Raw genomic sequence first — 19,702 nt, forward strand, 5'->3', positions numbered from 1 at the left:
GGAAGACATGTGACAAAGACCCATTCTGTAATGAACCACTGGTACATTATGTTGCATTTACATTAACTGACTCACAAGGTCACAAGGAAGCTTCTTCTTCTTCATTTCTTTTTTTTTTGAATACACCGTAGCACGTGTGCAGTGTATGTACAAAGAAACACAGTGACATTAACACTCAGGCAAAAAAAGTTCATGTCAGCTGTTTTTTTTTTTTCCTCAGTGAGAAGGTTATTATCAGTCAAAGTGACTCAGACTCCTCTTTTTTGCTGGTTTCTCAACATCCTGCTGGTAATCAACCGGTAAGTGGCATCAACAGACGTGAGGAAGGGCCTCTAAACAGACTCTCTAATCTGAGATGTAGAGCATTTAGAATATCTTATTTTATTTCATTATTATTCATGTTTTTACCAATTAAGCCCTCTTATTATGGGGATATATACAGTCAGCAGCACACAGTATGTCTAGCTTTTTAAAAGTTGTTACACTGATGTTATGAAAGTTGTGATATGTGCAGCAAGTAGCGCTGTGATTCATAATGGCAGTGGTTCAGATCATTTACTTTAGTTAACGTAGTAATATGCTGTTAAAAAATACTCTGTTACAATAAAAAGTCCTGGCTTCAAAGGCTACTTAAAGGATAAGTTCATAACTAAACTAGCACGGATGCAGATTCTTGTGTGTTTTTAATCATATTGAATCCACATCAACACTATTTGGCATTGGCTGAAGGTAACTAAGTAAGTTTACTATACTCGAGTACTCCATCAATGTACAAATCTGAGGCACTTGCCACTTTATGCTATACAAGTGAAAGAGAAATATTGTTCTTTCCCCTAAAATGTGACAGCTTTAGTTACTTCACATATTAAGATTTCACACAGAAAACACACGATCAGCTTTTAAGATATGGTGTGTTGTAAAAAGGCGATAGACTATTCCAGAAGCTCCTGAAATGTTTTGTGGACAATGAAACATCACCTGACTTAAGTGAGTAAAAGTATGCAAGTAGTATCTGCAATTATGTGCTTTAAGTATCAAAATAAAAGAACTCAGTATAGACAAATAGTCCCCATGAGTGTCCTGCCATTATCTGTTTCGTAAGAATGTCATCACTGCTGATGTATTAATGTTTAAGTCACACTCTGCTGTTGTACTCGGTCAAGGTGGAGGTAACGTTAACTGAGTAGTCTATCTTCATTGGGCCAAAGTTTCAAGAAAACTATCTTATCTTTTTAAAGTATCTTCGACATTTCCAGAATAGATAAGCAAATTCACAGTAACTTCTGATTCCACTCAGAGACAATCCAAACGTTCAACTCCTTTGTTGAACCGCTGTGTCCGACCAACCCATGCACGGTGTTGTTGTAAGAGATTTGGACAGCGAGGACTTTAGAGGATTGCTCATGTTTAAACCACCTGGTGATTTGGAACAACAGAGTGGGCCATTTTTTTTTCTCTTCTGGGGTTTTCCATGTGCTGATGACTGTGGTGTTTGGCTTTCATCGCTTCCACCAAGTATTGATCATCCCGACCCGTGACTCAGCCTTCATGTGACCCGCGAAGAAACCTGTACAAATAATTATTTACATTATGAGTCAGAGAATTTTTTTAAGTGTCCAAGGACCCCTATGTGAAACCAGCGATAGGTCTGCTTTGAACTTTAAGGTGAGGCTGACTCAGGGGGCTCACTCCTCCTGAATAAATGCTGAGAGGTGATTGTGAGAGTTTATGTTCCCTGCTTGTGTAGGTAGGAGAGGAACTGAGGTCCAGCGGTGTGGCCACAACAAAGAACGAGGAGTGTTTCAACAGGGAGGAGAAAGGAAACTAGAAAGTGAGTCAGCATGGGGGGGTTGGCCATTTTTGTTGGATAACAACGAGAAGATAAGACAAGTTGTTCTTTTGCTCACAGTAAAAAAGCAACTGAAACTTTTGCCAATGATTTACTTGTACATACTTGTATTTTAGGTCATAGTCCAAAATTGTAATTACTGAGATCATGGCTGGACAATATTTTTATTTTTTTTCTTAAATGATGACAATATTCAATGAACTGATTAATCTATTAGTCAACTGAGGAGAAAATCTCATAGCCAACATTTGTGAATAATTTAAAGGCATGGTATGTAATTTCTGTTGCTAGGGGACTCTTAATCAGGCTGTTGTCCTTTTTATAAAACAACCACCACTGCCGATGAAAATCTATCTGACATGACTCAGGCAGAAATGTTTACGGACGAGGTGATTTTTTAAAAAATGTTGCCGACTTCCTCCCTCACTTCTCTGAGTCTCCCCCTGGAAGCTGCAGCGAGAGGCGACCAAATGAATCATACCGTTACCGCCAGTATAAAAACAGATTTCTTGAGATAATGTCGGTACACAACACGTCACAATGTCTAGTTGTTTTTTTATCTTTAAAGCTGAGTTTCCATCACAGAAACTTTCCCCAGGGACAAACCTTTGGAGGAACTCAATGTGATCCCACTGCAGGGACAAGGGTCTAAATAAAACTCTGGGGACATTATTGTATCCCCTGAAAAATCCCTGCTCGAGGAGGAGAATGTACTTCCCAAAAGTAGGAACTGTAGGGGTAAATCTGCGGCTGCAAACAAGTCGTTGTTTTAATCATTCTGCTTCGAGACATCGACATGCGCTGTAAATTTTTAAAGTTGACTTTACTTTTAAAAAGAAAGGAAAACCGATAACCCCAGACTTACCAATTAAAGTAGACCATTAAATTTAAGTTGCATGACAACTTCACAGTAGAAGTACGTTATCTACTTGTTCATACAATGGACTGAGGAGCCTTTTAGTTCGTTGAAATGTGGTTTCTGGCAATAACAGTTCCAGGTGCTTTAGTGAAAATAGCCATTCAGAGAAGCAAAACGCACAAATATTCCCTCGGTTTAGATTCTCAGAAGGGAAGATCTGCTTCTCTTTTCCATTTTTATATCACTGTGAACTGAATACACATCAAACATCTTGTAAACAACAGCTTGGGAGTTGTTGGCATTTTTAACTCCTTTGCAGTAAAAACTAATGAACAACAACCAACAGATTAAAGAGCGCGGAAAATGATCATTTGTTGCAGCTCTGTAGTGAATAAATTGAAGAACGTGTCACCGTGTGCATGAGCATGAAATAAAGGAACCAACATGCACTGACGCATTGGATCTGTCTCTCAAAGGGAACTAGAATTTGTCAGTGCATACCATCTTTCTGTGTCACACATCCACCAGCATCAAGTCAGATGTGACAGTTGGAGCACATGCACCGAGTTGTGACTGCCTCTCGGTTGTAGCTCCTGTGTTGGTACACCGCAGTAAACAGTCGCTGTACTTTGCCACACGCTGCGCTTAGTCACTGATAATAAAACTTCTTAACCACCATAACCCACAGGTGCACAGAGGTCCTGTAGAGTGTCAGGCTTTTCTGCGTCTCTGACAACCGCAGACGTAAGGAAAGACGGTCTGTTGATGTTTGGCACAAACCTCGGGGTTGTGAAAAACAACTACGCTGTACCGTAGAGCTGCGCGTGAGGCAGAATTGAATGTACTACAATGAACTTTATCTCGTTATGAAACAAAATCAGTTTAATACTGATCCAATTGAGAATATTGGCTGTTACTACATAGTTACTTAAGCTACCATTAAAGACTGTCACCAGAGATTAAAAGCTGCTCTGTAGTCTAAAAAACAAAAGTTTACTTAGCCACAAATGGATGCATTACCTCGTTACAGCTGTGTAAATAAAGAAAAACAGTGTTGACAATATGTTCGGCCTTTTTTTTTTAACTTTAACTCGCTTTCAGAATCAGATCCAGATCTTTACCACAGGACGTAGCGGTGGTGCTCGTACCGCTATTGTCCACAAAAGGCGCCAGAATCATCAAAATATGAAAGTTCCTTCTAACTGCTTGAACCAAACGTCATAGGTTTGTGTGTGGTGTTACATCCAGGTGCATTGTTGCCATTAGCTACATAAACATGTATTTTAATGGCTTCCCTGAAGAGAAAAGTCATTTTTGTTTTATGAATTGGTGAATTCTGGACATTCTCCATTGAACGTTTTATTGCCTATTCAAGAGCTACACTTTTTAGTACAATATCCTTCTTTGTCTCCAATTTAATGATATATATAAGTAGTTAAAGGGGCACTATGTAGTTTTGGAGATGAAATTCAGAGGTAATGATACAAACTCAGACTTACAGGTAATGATACAAACTCAGAAATGTTCATTTTTTCCATAACTGAATGCACACTGTCCTCAGAGGAAAATAAGGTGAAGCTAGAAAGGTGGCAGGGTCCGCCACATATAAACAAAGTAAAACAGTATGAAATTGTGTTGTCCTTTAATGCCAGTTTACTTTGTGACGGAAAAACTAAGAGATTGTTTATCAAGTTTGCTCTTAGGACAGAGGGTGGATTGTAAGTCCCCTGAGGCCGTGTGATTTGTGATTCTTGGGCTATATGAATAAAACTGACTTGACTTGAATTTAACTTACTCACTGGTGGAAGAAAAGAAAAAGGGAGAGGAAATACATAAATCTTGCACCCATGAATCCAAGCATGGCCCACATCAAATCCCTCTAAGCACCACAAACATGATTTCACATCATCATTGCAATACCTGCACTCACCCAACACAAACAGCAAATAAACACACGCACACGCATGAAGTCAGTCGGACAGGACTACTTATCATCGAGGGGGGGCGGGGGTGACTTTTTCTTTCGCTTTCCTGACTCATTCTGCTGAGGCCGGACTCATTGCAGGATAATCATTTATTTCTGAGGCTGTCTCATGAAATAGAGTATGACGCGACCTGTCTGTCTCCCTCGGTGACGCTCCTTTGTGCACGGTAGTCTTCAGTATCGAGTCAGACAGATGGGGGCCCCCTGGTGGCGGGTGAGCGACACTGCACCGTAGTGTGTGTGTGTGAGAGAGAGAGAGAGAGAGAGAGAGAGGGAAATGGGTGGACGGAAAGTCCCCGTGTGGAAATCCCCCTTTTTTTTTTAAAACTATCTCCAGCGGACGTGTGTACTCTTCTGAAAGGCGTCGCGAGCTGCGGAGGCTCCAAAACAGATTCTGATACTGAAGGGAAGAGAAGGTTTGAATGGCGCCGAGGACCGCTGCGGTGAGGCTGAGTGAAGTGGCTGAGAGAGGACTAGCCTGAGCATCCGGGAGAGGGCTTTGTTATTACCCCGACATATTACACAGGTAAGACAGCCGTCCTCCCCTGCCCGAGCCTCCCCCCCGACCCGACCACCCCCATGTGGACATCATTCCTCACCAAGTGTGTGTGTCTGTGTCTGTGTGAGAGGGAGAGACACAGAGACACAGAGACCTGGCGGCTACATCACGCTCGGGCCTTGAGTAATGTATGGTCGTGTTTCTGGGGACATGGAGGAAGCTTGAAGCCTGCTCACGACAGTGGCTTTGACAGCCATTGTTTACAAAGACGTCACCCCCCCGCCGCGAGCGGATAACAGGGCATTTAAACAGCCTGATGTGAGCGATCCACGCCGCCACACTGTGTCGATGCCCGCGTCGCGAGACGCGATTGAGGAGCTACATTGTTCCAGAGGTAGTTGTCATTGGAATTACGTAAGCCTTTAACGTCAGCAAAGTCTCCTGTTATTGTGTTTTTGTGTAGCCAGCCGTCCTTAAAACCGCAGCGTCCACCGCCGTGAACGCTGTCTTGTCTGCCCCTGAAGTCTGCCGGCGGTGCCAGCACAACTAAAACAGCGATTAATGGTCCGTGTCAGCGTGCCCACTGACACCCAGGTGTCTGTTGTCTGGTCCCTTAATGTGAAAGAGTGAGTAGCCCTTTTAGCATGGCCTAGTCTGTTGTTGCACCTGCTGCTGTTTGGGGGTAGTAAAGGCACAGAGGCCACTACGAGCCAAGTGCTCAGGTGATGGTGTGAACTTCAGCTGTGTCCTCTGACTGGCAGCCTCTCAGGGTTTGACGTGAGGATGTTGTTGGAAGTTAGAAAGTCAGCACTTACAACTCCAGGCCTGCTTGCTGACCGCCACTTTCCACTTCCTGTGAGCTGACACCCTGTTCGTTTTGTGGCGAAATGCTCCTTTAAAAACCTCAAGCGTGACACACATAAGGCGAGCACTGTTTTGCAGTGCTCCTGCTGTGAGGTTTAAGGCGATAACAAGACTGTCAAGTAGTTAAAGTTGGCGTCAAATGTTTGTCCGTATTCTTTTAGTTGATTATTAAACCCTCAAACTGAAATTTCCTGACCTGAACTAGGAAACTTTGCCAACTTTAGGTTCTGTTTTTATTGAGACAAAATCCGCATACAGCAGCTACAGGCATACAGGTGCTATTTGTACTGAGAAAGTTTTTTTTTTTTTTTTTTTTTTTTTTAGTCTCACTCCCAACTCGTCAAATAATGATGTTCTGGGATGGTGGCCGACCCATCCTACAATCCCAGAGGGGTAGGGATACTTCGAGTCAACTACATAGGTCATAAAAAACCTCTCTATAGATTCTGGCAGCACAACAACATGGCAAACTCACTGAAGAATCCACTAAAGGGTGGGTAGTGATGGATCTCTGACACAGCCAACATTAAACTATGATGTACTGTGGACAGTATAGTTCGGTGTCATACTGGCAGGGGTATTAAACATCTTCTGACCATTCCTAGCCTTACTCTTTGTACTTTTGCTCCTCAGAGTGTGGCCAATGGCGACAATATTTGATTGTCGAGTCTTATCCACAGGCGGCCAAATTCTTGTCGCTTTGGGCTGGCGTTTCAACCGAGCTGTTGACCCAAAGCATCTCTATTTGACAGGAAGAAACATTTTGTTGCCTTAAAGGGGCTCTGTGGAACTTCTGCATCGTGAGTTTATGTTATTGGACTCCATTTTTAAACTAACCTAAGCTACTGTTGCTCTCACTGAGGCACTGAGACGAGCCACTGGAGAACGTGCGTCAAGTCGCATCCTTTCAGAAAAATCCGACCCGAGTCCTTCACAAAGAAATGCACAGTCCAACAGCATTAAACAACGTGCATACATGTATATGTAACTTCCTGGAAAAAGATTGATTGTTGTGTTCAAGCCCCAGGACATCGGGTACCTGGCGTTCAGGATGTCACAATTTGTCGACAGAGCTCATGCTCAGACTTATGGCAAAAAGAAAAAAATGGCGTATATGATCCAAGTCAAGGCAGGAAGGTTTTCTAAATGTAAAAGGCTTTCTCAGCCAATGGTGACCCTCAGGACGTGACATGACGCGACACAGTAGCCTACATTTAAAAACAACAGAATCTAACTTCCTGGAGAAAGATTGATTGACAAGTCACATCCTCAGGCCTTCAAATTCTGACACTTTGGGTTGGGCGTTCGACCAGAGCTGCCAACACAAAGTGTCAATATCATATGACAAGTTCATGTCTGTGTTCCTGTCTCCTTAATTGACACTCAATCATGAAAAACTATGAGAACTCCTGTTTCATACACACTGAAGGCAGGCCGAGTTCTGTCCACTCGAGAAAAGCCTTCAGTGGGCGGTGAGGTCAGTGTGATCTTCCCAGCAGCCTGGGAAGCCCTGGGTGGCCTTCAGTTCAAGTTTGGAAAGCACCAGTTTATTGTTGGGAGGCTTTGAGCTCATCGGGACCTTGGGGTGCCCTGTTAAGGGAAACTCAGACACCGTTAGGATGAAAATGAGAATTAAAAGAACAAACATGAAAACAAAGCGTTCTTTGTCTACTTTACTCCTCTTGGCCCACCAGAATCTCCAGTGAAAGACGCAGCCTTTACAGTGCACAGTTGATCCTGTGTGTCGGGTGGTTTCCCGAACAAACTGTAAATTAAGTTGTGTCTTGAGTGTCAATTAATAAGGAAGGGGAATCTCCACTGAAACTTTCCCACCAGTCTATACTATTATTTTCTGCTGTGCTAAAATAACACTCATCTTCTCTCCATCCAGTTTCCACGTTGTTTGGCCAGCGGTGGTCGGTTCCTCCTCCTCCTCCTCGTTCCTCTTCCTCCCCTCCTTCCACCCACCTGGCCACACATCCGCCATGTCGCAGGGTCAGAACTTCCTCCCCAAATTCCTGTTTGTCTCCAACCTGCTGAAGGCGGTGAAGATCCGCCAGCGAGTGCCCAACGACGTGGTTAAGCCGGCCACCAGCGGCGGGCTGATGCACCACCTGCGGGGGATGCACCGGTACACACTGGAGATGATTGCCATGAACCACTTCCCGCAGGCCTTTAGGGAGGTGGTGCAAGCCGCCATCCTGGACCGAGCCATGCAGGCGTCGCTGGAGCAGGAGAAGAAGTTGAATTGGTGTCGGGAGGTGAAGAAGATGGTGCCCTTACGTACAAATGGTAAGAAGTTGTTGGATTATGAAGTCTCCCATTAACCAGATTTGTATTATTTAAGTGGCTCTATTGAGATATCGGGATGTTTCGTCACAAACATGTGTGGTTTAACTTGCGTATTTCTGGAACAAAAATAATATATGCTGTTGGAGGAGGAACAATTCAACAGATGGGTCACAGAGCTGAAGTCAAACTTCTGATTTCAGGAACTGTAGCGATCTTCACCGCTCCAGGCGGAGGAAGTGTTTTGCTTTTGTTTCATTTTCTATGCTAGACGAGGTGCGTATTTATGAGTCAGGGCTATTTGATATGTAAATTCTGAGATGTCATTACTCACAAGCAGGGTTACTGTAAATGACAACAATGGAGGGACACGGGTTCCGCTTTCAGAAACACTCACTTTGCAGCCCCTTGGTTTTGTGCCGAGCTGAGTTCAGTCAGCACCAGTGCTCAGTCATGTTTTCTGTTACGTGAATGTTGTAACACGGGAACATCCCAGAGTAGGCAAACATTCAGACATGGGCCTGATTACTTCTGATCTTAGCTCTGTACTGGGAATTTCTGCCCTCACACGTGTTTACTGTCGCTGATGCTTCAGACCCGACTATTTCCACAGTTTTTCATTTACAACCTTAGGGGTATGTCCCCTCTGCTTCTGTTTCTGTGTAGGTGTGTTAGAGGATCTTAAAACATCTCAAATCATTTTACTGACTGACTGACTGACCGACCTTTTGTCTCTATCAGATGTGTCACAGCTCACCCAGCCTTGTTAAATCAACAGTATCTTTGCTGGACATCTTTTAAAATCTATACTCCAGTAACCTTAAACACGTCAGGTGTGTACATCGGACTCAGTTCTATTTTTAACTGAGGGGGAAAAAACAATCTTCGAAGGGAAACATCAGTAATTCACAACAGACGAAGGAAGCGGAAATTAAGCTGGGTTGCAAATTTTACTTAAACATGTGAGTTTCCAGAGGAAATAGTTTCTTTCTCTCTCAGAGGAAGCAATTAACACTCAATAGTGAGAAATTCCAACATCGACCTCATCTCAGAATTTACTTTGAACCTTTACTGGATGGATGAGGAACTTGCCGGATGCTTTGTGTGTTTTGTTGCTTGTTTTCATAAGTACTGAAAGCCCTTGTGAGGAGGGCCCCTGGAGATTCTGAAGGTAGCAATGACCAAAGTAGTTACTGTAACTCGAGTCAAAGCGTGGTTCCTCTTCAGAAAGACCCCTCAATAGATGACAAACTCACCAGACTTCGGCTGACAGTAACTGACTGGGATGGAATTTCCTGTCTTGCGAAGATGATGTCATAAAGATGAGACACAATTTAGAGCCGGAGCGTCTAACTCTGAAGGACCCAGACGTGACTTTGAGCAGAGGACGGACACCACACACACACACACACACACACACACACACTCTCTCACAGCGGACTGACTGACTGCTGCTGAGTCACTGGAGCTCAGCAGACACACATACAGAGATGGAACGTGAGAGAGCAAAAGTCCGAAAACGAACGTCCAGTCAGAGCAGGTCATATTAATCGAGCTTCTCAAACCTCGTAACGCTGTTCTGAGATCAGTCTCTACATTGCCATGTATATAAGGGTACCCGTTAGCCCGAAGCCATCTTCTCATTTATGAGATTTTACAAAAGATTAAAACCTCTCAACTAATTTCACTCATCTCAGAACTTCATTCTCAGGCTCAGGGAAATACAGCTGACCATCTCGAAAGAAAAATAGCTTCATAAAATGTTCACTCCCCAGCAATTAAAATAACTGTTTTCCGGTTTCATGCAACTTTTCCAACCAGTGAAGAATTATTGAAATTCAGTGCGTCTTCTGTCTTGGATGTCTAGGACACATCCGAGGGTTTTTCCCCTAACAGCATCCCATGTCTGTCATGTGTCCCCAACAGGCAGGATTTGTTCAGCTACAATACACTGACTCTACATACTGTAGTAGCCGAGAGGACACACACACACAAAAGTTACAGATTTCAGGTTTCTCTTAAAGAAACAGTTCACCCAAAAATTCCACTTTAGTCATTATCTACTCACCTACATGACAATGGAAAGTCAGGTTAAGTTTCGTAGTCCACAAAACAGTTCTGGAGCTTTATACCAAAACGGCGTCAAATCGGTCTTCTAAACAACTGAAGCTTAAGTACACCACCAGACAAAATAATAAAATGGCTCCATAAGGGTCCTCAGGCATCTCTGGAAGTCTCAAGATCCCCAGCTGATTTGAAAAGACATTATTTACACCCTTTTTTTTTTTTTTTTTTTTTTTTTTTTTAGATCTGCTCTGAGCTGTTATTTTCTCATTAAATAAGTGTTAAATAGCTTGATATTCCAACAGTAATCACTGGTACTGAGTGTTTGGCCAGTACCCTTTGGCTCTCCTCCACCTGCTCATGCATTAAAGAGTAAAGACATTTTCGTGTATCCCTGCAAACTTTATCCAATCGGGACAGAGAAGTCTGTAAAGGGGGGACCCTGTCTGCTTGAGGGAACTGGTGGAGAGCAGTTTTCCCCTATTTTGGTACCTACATTCAGCAAACAGGTCAGGTGAAGAAAAACACTAGAAGAAAAGAAAGTGATTAGAACAAAGACTGGTGTAATATCAAAGCAGAAGCAAAAGTAGTCTGATTTTGTTGGAGTGATCTCATCAGTCGGCTTTCAGACAGTCTGGGCTAGATGATGATGTGTGACACAAACCTAGAGCTTCATTGTAAAGCACAGCATTGCAAATTTGTGGTAAGTGTCACCTGGATGGTGACCAGATGAGGATTAAGTCTGGTCCTACACTGGTGTGTTTTCAGGAAGTGTCCCAGCTTGCCACAGAGGAAGTGTCTATATTTAGACAGATGGGACCAGCAGACCGTCTTTCATCTTTAGTCGGCAGGCAGCTTGATTCAGGGTCAAAAGTCTGTGTGTTTTTGCACACAAGAGGAACTGATTATTGGGCGTTACTGTTCCTGCTCTTCATGTATTTCTGTTGACGACAGTGTCCTGTTGAGGATGACTTTTCTCACCAGAGAGCTGTGCATTTTATGTTTTTGTTGAGAGTGATGCAAGAGCGCCGAAATGCAACAACAGCGAGCTAGTCTGAAATAGAGGTACAGTGAAATCGTTCCTTCCCTTGAATAAAAAAACAACTGTATCTCTATCTCACATTGCAGTCATCTCGCACCACAGATCGTGTAATTTTGTGAAAATCTGATCACATTTTGGCCTAATGCATGACGCTTCCGTCTGGCTAAACTCATTTCAGAATTGATGTGTTGCAGGAAAACCTTCTCTTGGCTGTGATTTAGATAACTTATAGATCTAGTCACGAGAAAAACTCTTCAAATATGGATTTATTTCATCTAAACGTTTTGTGTTTAATGCAGCATTATTATAAAAGGAACATTTGTTATCATATTCGTCAATGCTTACATTAATAGGCAAATATTTGCGTTGTTTTTTAAAACCAGCTTCTTAAGTTGGAATATTTTGACCTTGTTAACTCATCTGTGGCATTAAACTGAAAACCTTTGGGCTGTGGACAAAACAAGACATTTGAGGACTTCATCTTGGGCTTTGGGAAACACTGATCAACATTTTATGGACCAAACGACATATTGATTCATCAAAGTAAGCAACAGATTGTTTGACAGTGAAAATAATCATTAGTTGCAGCCCCAGAGCAAACTTTTGCTGGATAAACATCACTGAAGAGAGGAGTTCAGTTCATAGAGGTAGTCAGAATACGCACATTACAGTATACGTGAGCGCACATGTCATCTCAGCGCTCATTAATCACAACCTTCATCGGGTGTTGATAGCAGTAGTTTAAAAGATAACATTCCGTCCTGTCCAAGCCACGCCCCTGTGGAAAGTCCAGGACCAGCTGAGTAGCATTGATGAGTGCGGATCATAGGAGGGGAACACACACACACACAGACACACACAAAAGGCAGAAGTTAGTACGGGGAAATTCCTGTGTTTAGTGTGGCAACAGGGCTTTTCATTGCTACACAATTTGACAAACATGGGCTCTCCTGTTTCACAATGTAAAAAAGACCCAGCGCTACCATAAGAGACTAAATAAAATTCCAAGGTTTTTAGTTGTTCATGACGCACCAACATACACAACCACAAATGCCTTTTTGAGAGACTTAATCTCTCTGGACAGTAAGCAGAATATAGAGAAAGTAGTTTTCTTCAACATGAAATGAGATCACACATTTTCTTTAGTTTTTACAGGCAGAATAAATGTAAGTCAGGTAAGCTAGGAGCCGTTTCTCTCAGGCCAGCTGGGTAAAAGCCTGTCTTTGTCTGTAGTGTGTGCATACTTTCAGGCATGTGAGGGTCATATAATAGTCTAGACATCAGATAGGGCGACAACAGGCCCAATGGCCTGGAAATCCCCAGACTTTTGTTACGCTTGTGTGTGTGTGTGCGCACTGCAACTGACTGCATTTGCATGTGCCACTGCACAATTTTAGAAGTTTCTGTCCTCTATACAAAACTTAACTTCCCATAGCACTAATATCATATGTTTCTCCTGTTACTGTGTGTGTCTTTAGGAGACGGGAACTGTTTGCTCCACGCGGCCTCTCAGTACATGCTGGGCGTTCAGGACACAGACCTGGTGCTTCGGAAAGCCCTCCATGGTGTTTTGAAAGAGACGGACACTGGTGTCTTTAGAGCCCGCTTCCAGGCAGAGCTGCTCGGGTCCCAAGAGTTTACCCAGACTGGACTTCGATACACCACCATGGTATGAAGATTAGACTACATCCACATCAAAGCCTTCTCCAAAACTTTGCATTAAGATATTGCTAAACTCTTGCTGAGATGATATGCAAATGTATTCAAAGTTCATATCCCAACTTGGTGTGTAAACATATATGTGTGTGTGTGTGTGTGTGTGTGTGTGTTGTCCCAGAACTGGGAGGAGGAGTGGGAAAAGATTGTGAAGATGGCGTCTCCGGTCTCCAGTAGCAACGGCCTCCAGTTTGATTCTCTGGAGGACATCCACATCTTTGTCCTCTCCAACATTCTCCGCAGACCCATCATCGTCATTGCAGGTAATCCCCTTTTACCATCTCAAAGGATATTTATTGCTGCTTGTTGGCTGCGGTCACACTAGTCTTGTTTCAACATGTATTCAAGTGATGCTGGAGGTTAGGGTATCTCCTCAACCACATGCCCCAGCATTTTGCTGTTGGTTGTTCGTTTGATTACACTGAATCAGCTCCTCGTTTTTGTGGTTCGAGGATGTAGGGTGTAAGGGTGTAATGCATATTGTGCTTTATAAACTACATGGAGGGTAAAGATGCAGAAACTTGTTTTAAGTTGTATTTGAGTTTTTTAGAGTGCTGAAGGCATGACATACTTTTGCAGGCTAACCGGAAGCATCACCCTTGTTCCCTCATCAAAAAGCCTTTGGGATTTTCAACTGGATTTTGGATTATTGCAGAAAATAAGATCTGGGGCAAACACAAGTTTATGTTACTTATACATTTTGTTCACCAAATTAGTTACCTGAAAGTTGAACATATTTATTTCAGTGTGTAACATGCTAACAACAGTCATATCTAATTGTTCTTGGGCAATTATTAAATCTCTTGAATCACTGTTCTTTCTACAGACCAGGTGGTCAGGAGTATGAAATCTGGTTCCTCCATCTCTCCTCTGAATGTGGGCGGGATTTATCTGCCGCTACACTGGCCGCCCACAGAGTGCTACAAATACCCTATAGTGCTCGGCTATGACTCCCAGCACTTTGCACCCCTCATCACCATCAAAGACAGTGGTCCAGGTAAGAAAGCTGATACAGCCAGTGACTGATACAAAGTTTCTCATGTTTTTGTGTCCATCCAACATCTTGGTTTGTATTTCCCAGAGATCCGAGCAGTACCGCTGATCAACCCAGGACGGGGAGGCTTTGAGGAGCTAAAGGTTCACTTCCTGATGGAGAAAGAACAGCAGCAGAAAGAGAGACTTCTCAAAGACTACCTGCTGCTGATAGAGATTCCAGTCATAGGCTTGGGCTACGACGCCACACGAATCATCAATGCTGCACGGTACCTACAGATTATAAGCTTTGTCGCCTAAATGGGCAAAAAGGAAGAGAAAAAGTTTTGGATGTTGCAACTCAGGAATGAGGAGGTTTATTTTAGGTTGTTGATCACAGATTTTGTAATATCACTGGTTTAACTTCCTAAAATCAGTACAGTAAAGAGCTGTATTTTATGTCTCTGTCCCAAGGTTGGATGAAGGCAACCTCCCTGAAGACATGAACCTGATGGAGGACTACCTGCAACTTGTCAACCATGAGTACCAGCGCTGGCAGGAGGACAAGGAGCAGGCATGGGCTGCCCAGCCGCAGCGCCCGCCACCCTTCTCCGTCTCCCAGCTCTCCCTTATTGAGATCCGCTGTGCCACACCACGATGCACCTTTTACGTCTCCGTAGACACGCAGCCTCATTGCCATGAATGCTTTGAGAAGCGACAGGCCACTACAGGTGGAGGAGCGAGGATAGAAGGGGTGGTGCAGACCAAGGGAGGAGGGGTACAAGGTGGGGTAGGAGTGATAGGGGGATCAGAGACTGAGGTGAGCTCCAGAGGAGCACGAAGCAGCAGCCCCCCATCCTCCTCGTCTGGGAGAGGGGTGGTGTTATCCAGCCCCCGATCTGCTCCACCCACCGCTCCCAGCCTCAGCCTGTACAGTGAAACTCATGCCATGAAGTGCAAGACACCTGGCTGCCTCTTCACCCTAAGCGTGGAGCATGATGGACTTTGTGAGCGCTGTTTCAACTCCAGGCAGAACCACGGGCCCCCTGGAGCTGGAACGGCTGCTCCAGGACTCCCTGGTCCCAATGGGGGGCCTATAGTCCCCCATCCGGCCCAGGGCTCCGGCTGGACCCAGTGGGGGGGCCGTGAGACAGAGACAGAGCGCTGCAGCATGTGCAGACAGGAGGCGTTCAGGATATTCAATGGTCTGTGTCCTCCCTGCATGCAGAGACAGCAGGCCCCAGAGAGGGGAGAGCCACAGCAGAACAACACCAGGACTGAGGCATCGTCTTCAGCTTGGAGCCAGGCCAGGGACGCTGAGCGACCGTGCCTCACCCTAACCCCAGGGCACACCTCAGCCTGGCAAGCCCCTCTGGCCCGCCCTTGTAAAAGATCTGGCTGCCAGTTCTTTGGGACGCCACAGAATCTGGGTTTCTGCACTATTTGCTACGTAGACTATCAGACCAACCACCGTAAGTCATGAGACTAAAACTGGAACACTTTGAAAATGTCTTATCAAGTTATTTAAGTTACTTTAAACAAGAGTCTTTGTCAGTTTCTTTTGTCACTCAAATGTCAAATCATATGGGACATCGCTTATGCTGGCCACTGTCTGTTCCAGACCTGACTCCTCCCCCTGCCCCGGTCCAGAGCCGGCATGGTTTGGAGGCAGGCTTCCAGAATGCCTCGCGGTGTCGTGGGCCTGGGTGTGGCGCGGTAGGCAAGGCAATGCTGGAGGGTTACTGCGACAAGTGCTACGTCAAAGAGCAAAGTGCACGGCTCAACCAAGTGGCACATCGCACACCACACTCCCCTCCTCTGGTCATGGTAGGTGTCCACCATACTTTCTAAACTCCTCCCTTGCGTTATTTGTCTCTTGTCATCTGCTGGTTGTATCTTATCCTTCCTTTGTTTGTCTTTCTTTTTCTTTGATTCTCGCTGCCTATTGGTCTACAGTTGCCAATTTACCTTTTCTCTTCTCTTTCTCTGTACTAAAAGCGTGACCGAGCAGTCAAACCCAGATCTTCGCAGCAATCCCAGACCCAGACCCAGACCCAGACTCAGTGCCGGCGGAGTGGCTGCAGCAATGTGTCCCCAGGTTGCACAGACCTCTGCCCGGAGTGCCACACGCGTGGCCAGGGCAGAGAGGCAGGCAGACGGGCGCAGGCGCCCAAGGAAAAGTCCAAGCAGCGGTGTCGGACGCAGGGCTGCGACCACTACGCCAACCAAGAGAAACAGGGCTACTGCAACGAGTGCGACCACTTCAAACAGATTTACCGCGGCTGACCACATTCGCACCCACGCACGCAAAAGCGATGAAGACACATCGCTAGCACGCTAGAGCCGCTGCCCTGCTGTGGGCACCCCATGCCAGTCAATGCACCTCTGATACTAACTAACCAACTAACTAACTAGCTAGTGACTAACTAGTAACCTTATGGCCTGAAAATCAAACCCCCCATGTAGAATGTGAAGAGAGAGTGTGTGTATGTGGGGGGAGGGGGGTGAGTGTATGTATGTGTGCCTGTGTGTGCGGGTATGTGTGTGTGTTCACAGTAGACATGGCCTCCAGAATACCTCTTTGTGCAATTATTATCATCTGATGTGCCCTGTGCACTTACACGGTGAGAGGTTTGGCTACATGTCAGAGCAACTGACTTAACTCTTGTGTACAATATGTATTTAGAGGTACGCAGTGAATCGTGCCGGACAAAATGATTGTATGTTGACATAACAAGAAGCATCTGACATTGCTTTCTAGACCACAGCCAAGGATTTATACCCCCCCGTCTGTCTGTCTGTCTGTCTGTCTGTCTTAACCCATCTGTGTATCTGTCCACCTGTCTGTCTAGCATTTGCTCTGTAGAGTGAGGGATGCAGTGGTTGGGGAAGCCCAGCGAAGAAATCTGTGGAAGTAGTAAACAGAAGTGAAACGAACTGGGCCACAGCAAAGCAAGTGAAGTGGTGGAAATGAAATGAAATGCTATCCACCATTGTTTAGCTTAGTTATCCAAAAACACTCATGTGTATCCAAATATAGACAAAAAAAGGCTCTTGCAATCAAATTATCAAGAGTTGATTTTCTTCCATTTTCCATTTGAGGCAAATTGACCTCGCTATTGTTGTTTATCTGTTATATAAAGTGAACATTATGACCTTCTAGATATGGAAAGTGAGAACAGACCATGAGTCTGAACAGTGCAAGACAGACAGGGCAGGCCCCTGCTAGTTTTGGTGCTACATGTACAGAAATACAAGCCTCTCCATTGTAGCCAACATGCTGGCGGTGTCAGCGGACAGAAGGCAGAGAAGACAGTAGAGACAGGACTCATTCTCTTTCTATTCCTCCTGTCCTTCCTCTTATTTCCCCCCTCCTCTCCTCCAAAACAGATCTGTTGCCTTGGACGTTGTTTTCCTGTTTACTGATCACTTAAGCACCTAGAAATGCATAGACACATACCTACACATGCGCACACAAATGTAGTAGCTGCAGTTCTGTCAGAAGGGGATTGCCAACGAAAGAGAGAACTGAAAACAAGTGATTATCAACCTTACCGCCACATGCACACATAATGCACACACATGCACATGGAAACACAGCTCTGTGAGATTGTATGCGCCCCACCCCAGCCTGAGGTGACGTGTAGGTGAACACACCCGTAGAGAAATGCATTCCTCTCTGCTCCACCCCACTGGATGTGCCAAGGCGACAATTTCAAAACTTCAGAGAGCAATCCCATTGCCTGCTTTGGCTAATCTTGTTTATCTGAATGTCTTTTGTGCTGTTGCTACAACAGCACAGTATTGGGGCTGATCCTCGATAAGTTTTGCCTTTAAGTAGTGATTGAAATTTTATGGACCAGAGGAGCCTGATCACTGATCCTGGATCAGTGCTCCCAACCTATAAAATGCTTTTGTGAATATGGATCTTGGTCCATATTGTAGGACCTTCCAACCCGATGCCTCATCTCCAACACACACACACACAAACACACAAAACGCACGCATATGTGCGTCTGGAATACGCAAAACTGACATTCCTGTTTTATTTTTTAATTTGTTTTGGGATTTTTTTATGTATTTTGATATATTTGGTTTTGTTTCTGCCAAAAAAAAAAAAAATACATGTGCCATCAATCGCCAAACAGTTGTTGTTACCTCCTTAAAAATGGCCAGCCTGGATCACTCTAAACTAACTAGCATGCCACAGATAGACATCTCTGCATAACCACAGGCGAGAGCTTATCAAGCGCTCTCATGTGGAAAATCCCCAAATGGGCAGTATCTTTTTATGAGTACCTATAATGTCCAAATACAAAGAAATAGTTAACCACGGAGAGAACCTCAAGCGTAAAACAGTTATCAGACAAACTCAAATGTGATATCAACTGGAAGAGTTATTCCCCTCAAACTTCTGCTATAGGCAGATGTCCATCTGTGGCTCTGGTTAGAAAAGCATAGACAAACAGGCTCTCGGTCTGCCTTTTCATTCAACTGTATCTTAAGCTGTCGGGCCAGCCCACGTGTTGACGGCCTGTACGTAGATCTCTGTGTGCTTTAATCACCTCTAGACAAACCTTAATCAATTAAAGGCCAATTAGTGGTCAGCTCGTCAGAGCCCCTTAAAAATGCTTTGGGGGCGTTGGCAGAGTTTGACTGGGAGGAGATCACATAAGTTGCACATGACTTGTCTAAGCTGCTGAGGCATTTAGGAATGGTACTCCGACTCGCTTAGGGACATTCCAACAGTAGGAAGAGCATCCGCTTAAGAGCAGAAGGTGTAACAAAACATGCAAACTGTGTGGAAGTTTCTTTGTGTGACCTTTTTCGACAATAGGGTATTGTATGAAAAAAAGCCTGGTTTTATTTGTTAAGTATTTATTCATATCAAGATATCTGTATTGTGTGATTCAATAATTATTTATATGTCGTCCTGAAATGAATTATTTTTATTAAGAAATCTGAAATCTGTCTAGTGTGGTTCTTGTGTGTGTGTGTGTGTGTGTGTGTGTGGTTCAGTGGTGGAAAGAGTGTGTGTGTGTGTGTGTGTGTGTGGTTCAGTGGTGGAAAGAGTACTGAAAATTTGAATTGCATATCTGAAATATTACTCAGTTACAGGTACAACGACTGCTATTAAAAGAATACTTAAGTAAAAGTATTCTTCTCAAACACTACTTAGAGTATTGTTACTTTTTAACTGCTCGTGTTCAATGCATTATCAATATCTAAATTATTCCCAACTTGTGCGATGTTCTGCCATGGTCATGGTCATGCTCTCCAAACCTGGGCCTGCTGCAGAGTTAAGGGGTTTTCTTTCTATATGTCAGGGTTTTCATGGGATGAGATTACCTGATTGGTTACAAAAATGCAGATGAAAGGTTTGAAAATTAATTACAATCTTAATCAGTACTGAGTTATGATTATGAAGGTAATTATTAGATTACTTACCATTTTCTCATGTCTTGTTTATATTTTATATATAATTTTCAAAAACTTTAAACTTAAAGGTCCATATGTCAGGGCTTTTGTTGGCCTTTTCGTGACCAGATAGCCTTATTGGGTAC

General features: G+C 44.1%; 1 protein-coding gene across 3 annotated transcripts; it reads left to right on the top strand.

The window, feature by feature from the left end:
• Positions 1-4,929: 4,929 nt before the first annotated feature.
• tnfaip3 (tumor necrosis factor, alpha-induced protein 3) lies at positions 4,930-19,105 on the top strand. Of its 3 annotated transcripts, none has more exons than XM_030442358.1 (9): positions 4,930-5,218; positions 7,947-8,347; positions 12,929-13,119; positions 13,288-13,429; positions 13,993-14,163; positions 14,248-14,428; positions 14,613-15,610; positions 15,760-15,965; positions 16,137-19,105. In XM_030442358.1, exons 2-9 carry the CDS (start codon positions 8,041-8,043, stop codon positions 16,422-16,424), a joined length of 2,484 nt encoding a protein of 827 aa, XP_030298218.1. In that variant the 5' UTR covers positions 4,930-5,218; positions 7,947-8,040; the 3' UTR covers positions 16,425-19,105. The 3 variants fall into 3 exon arrangements, with proteins under 3 accessions (XP_030298218.1, XP_030298219.1, XP_030298216.1); XM_030442359.1 differs by lacking the exon at positions 4,930-5,218 and adding an exon at positions 5,364-5,585; XM_030442356.1 differs by lacking the exon at positions 4,930-5,218 and adding an exon at positions 5,738-5,817.
• Positions 19,106-19,702: the final 597 nt, after the last annotated feature.

Source organism: Sparus aurata, chromosome 15 (genome assembly GCF_900880675.1).
Source record: "Sparus aurata chromosome 15, fSpaAur1.1, whole genome shotgun sequence".
Classification (NCBI taxonomy): Eukaryota; Metazoa; Chordata; class Actinopteri; order Spariformes; family Sparidae; genus Sparus; species Sparus aurata.

Excerpts from the sequence above, each read along its gene's own strand:
- tnfaip3 (XM_030442356.1), top strand. The coding sequence starts at position 5,753 with ATGGTCCGTGTCAGCGTGCCCACTGACACCCAGGTGTCTGTTGTCTGG. Across the intron at positions 13,120-13,287 it reads GACTTCGATACACCACCATG|AACTGGGAGGAGGAGTGGGA; the intron begins GTATGAAGATTA and ends GTGTTGTCCCAG. Across the intron at positions 13,430-13,992 it reads ACCCATCATCGTCATTGCAG|ACCAGGTGGTCAGGAGTATG; the intron begins GTAATCCCCTTT and ends TTCTTTCTACAG.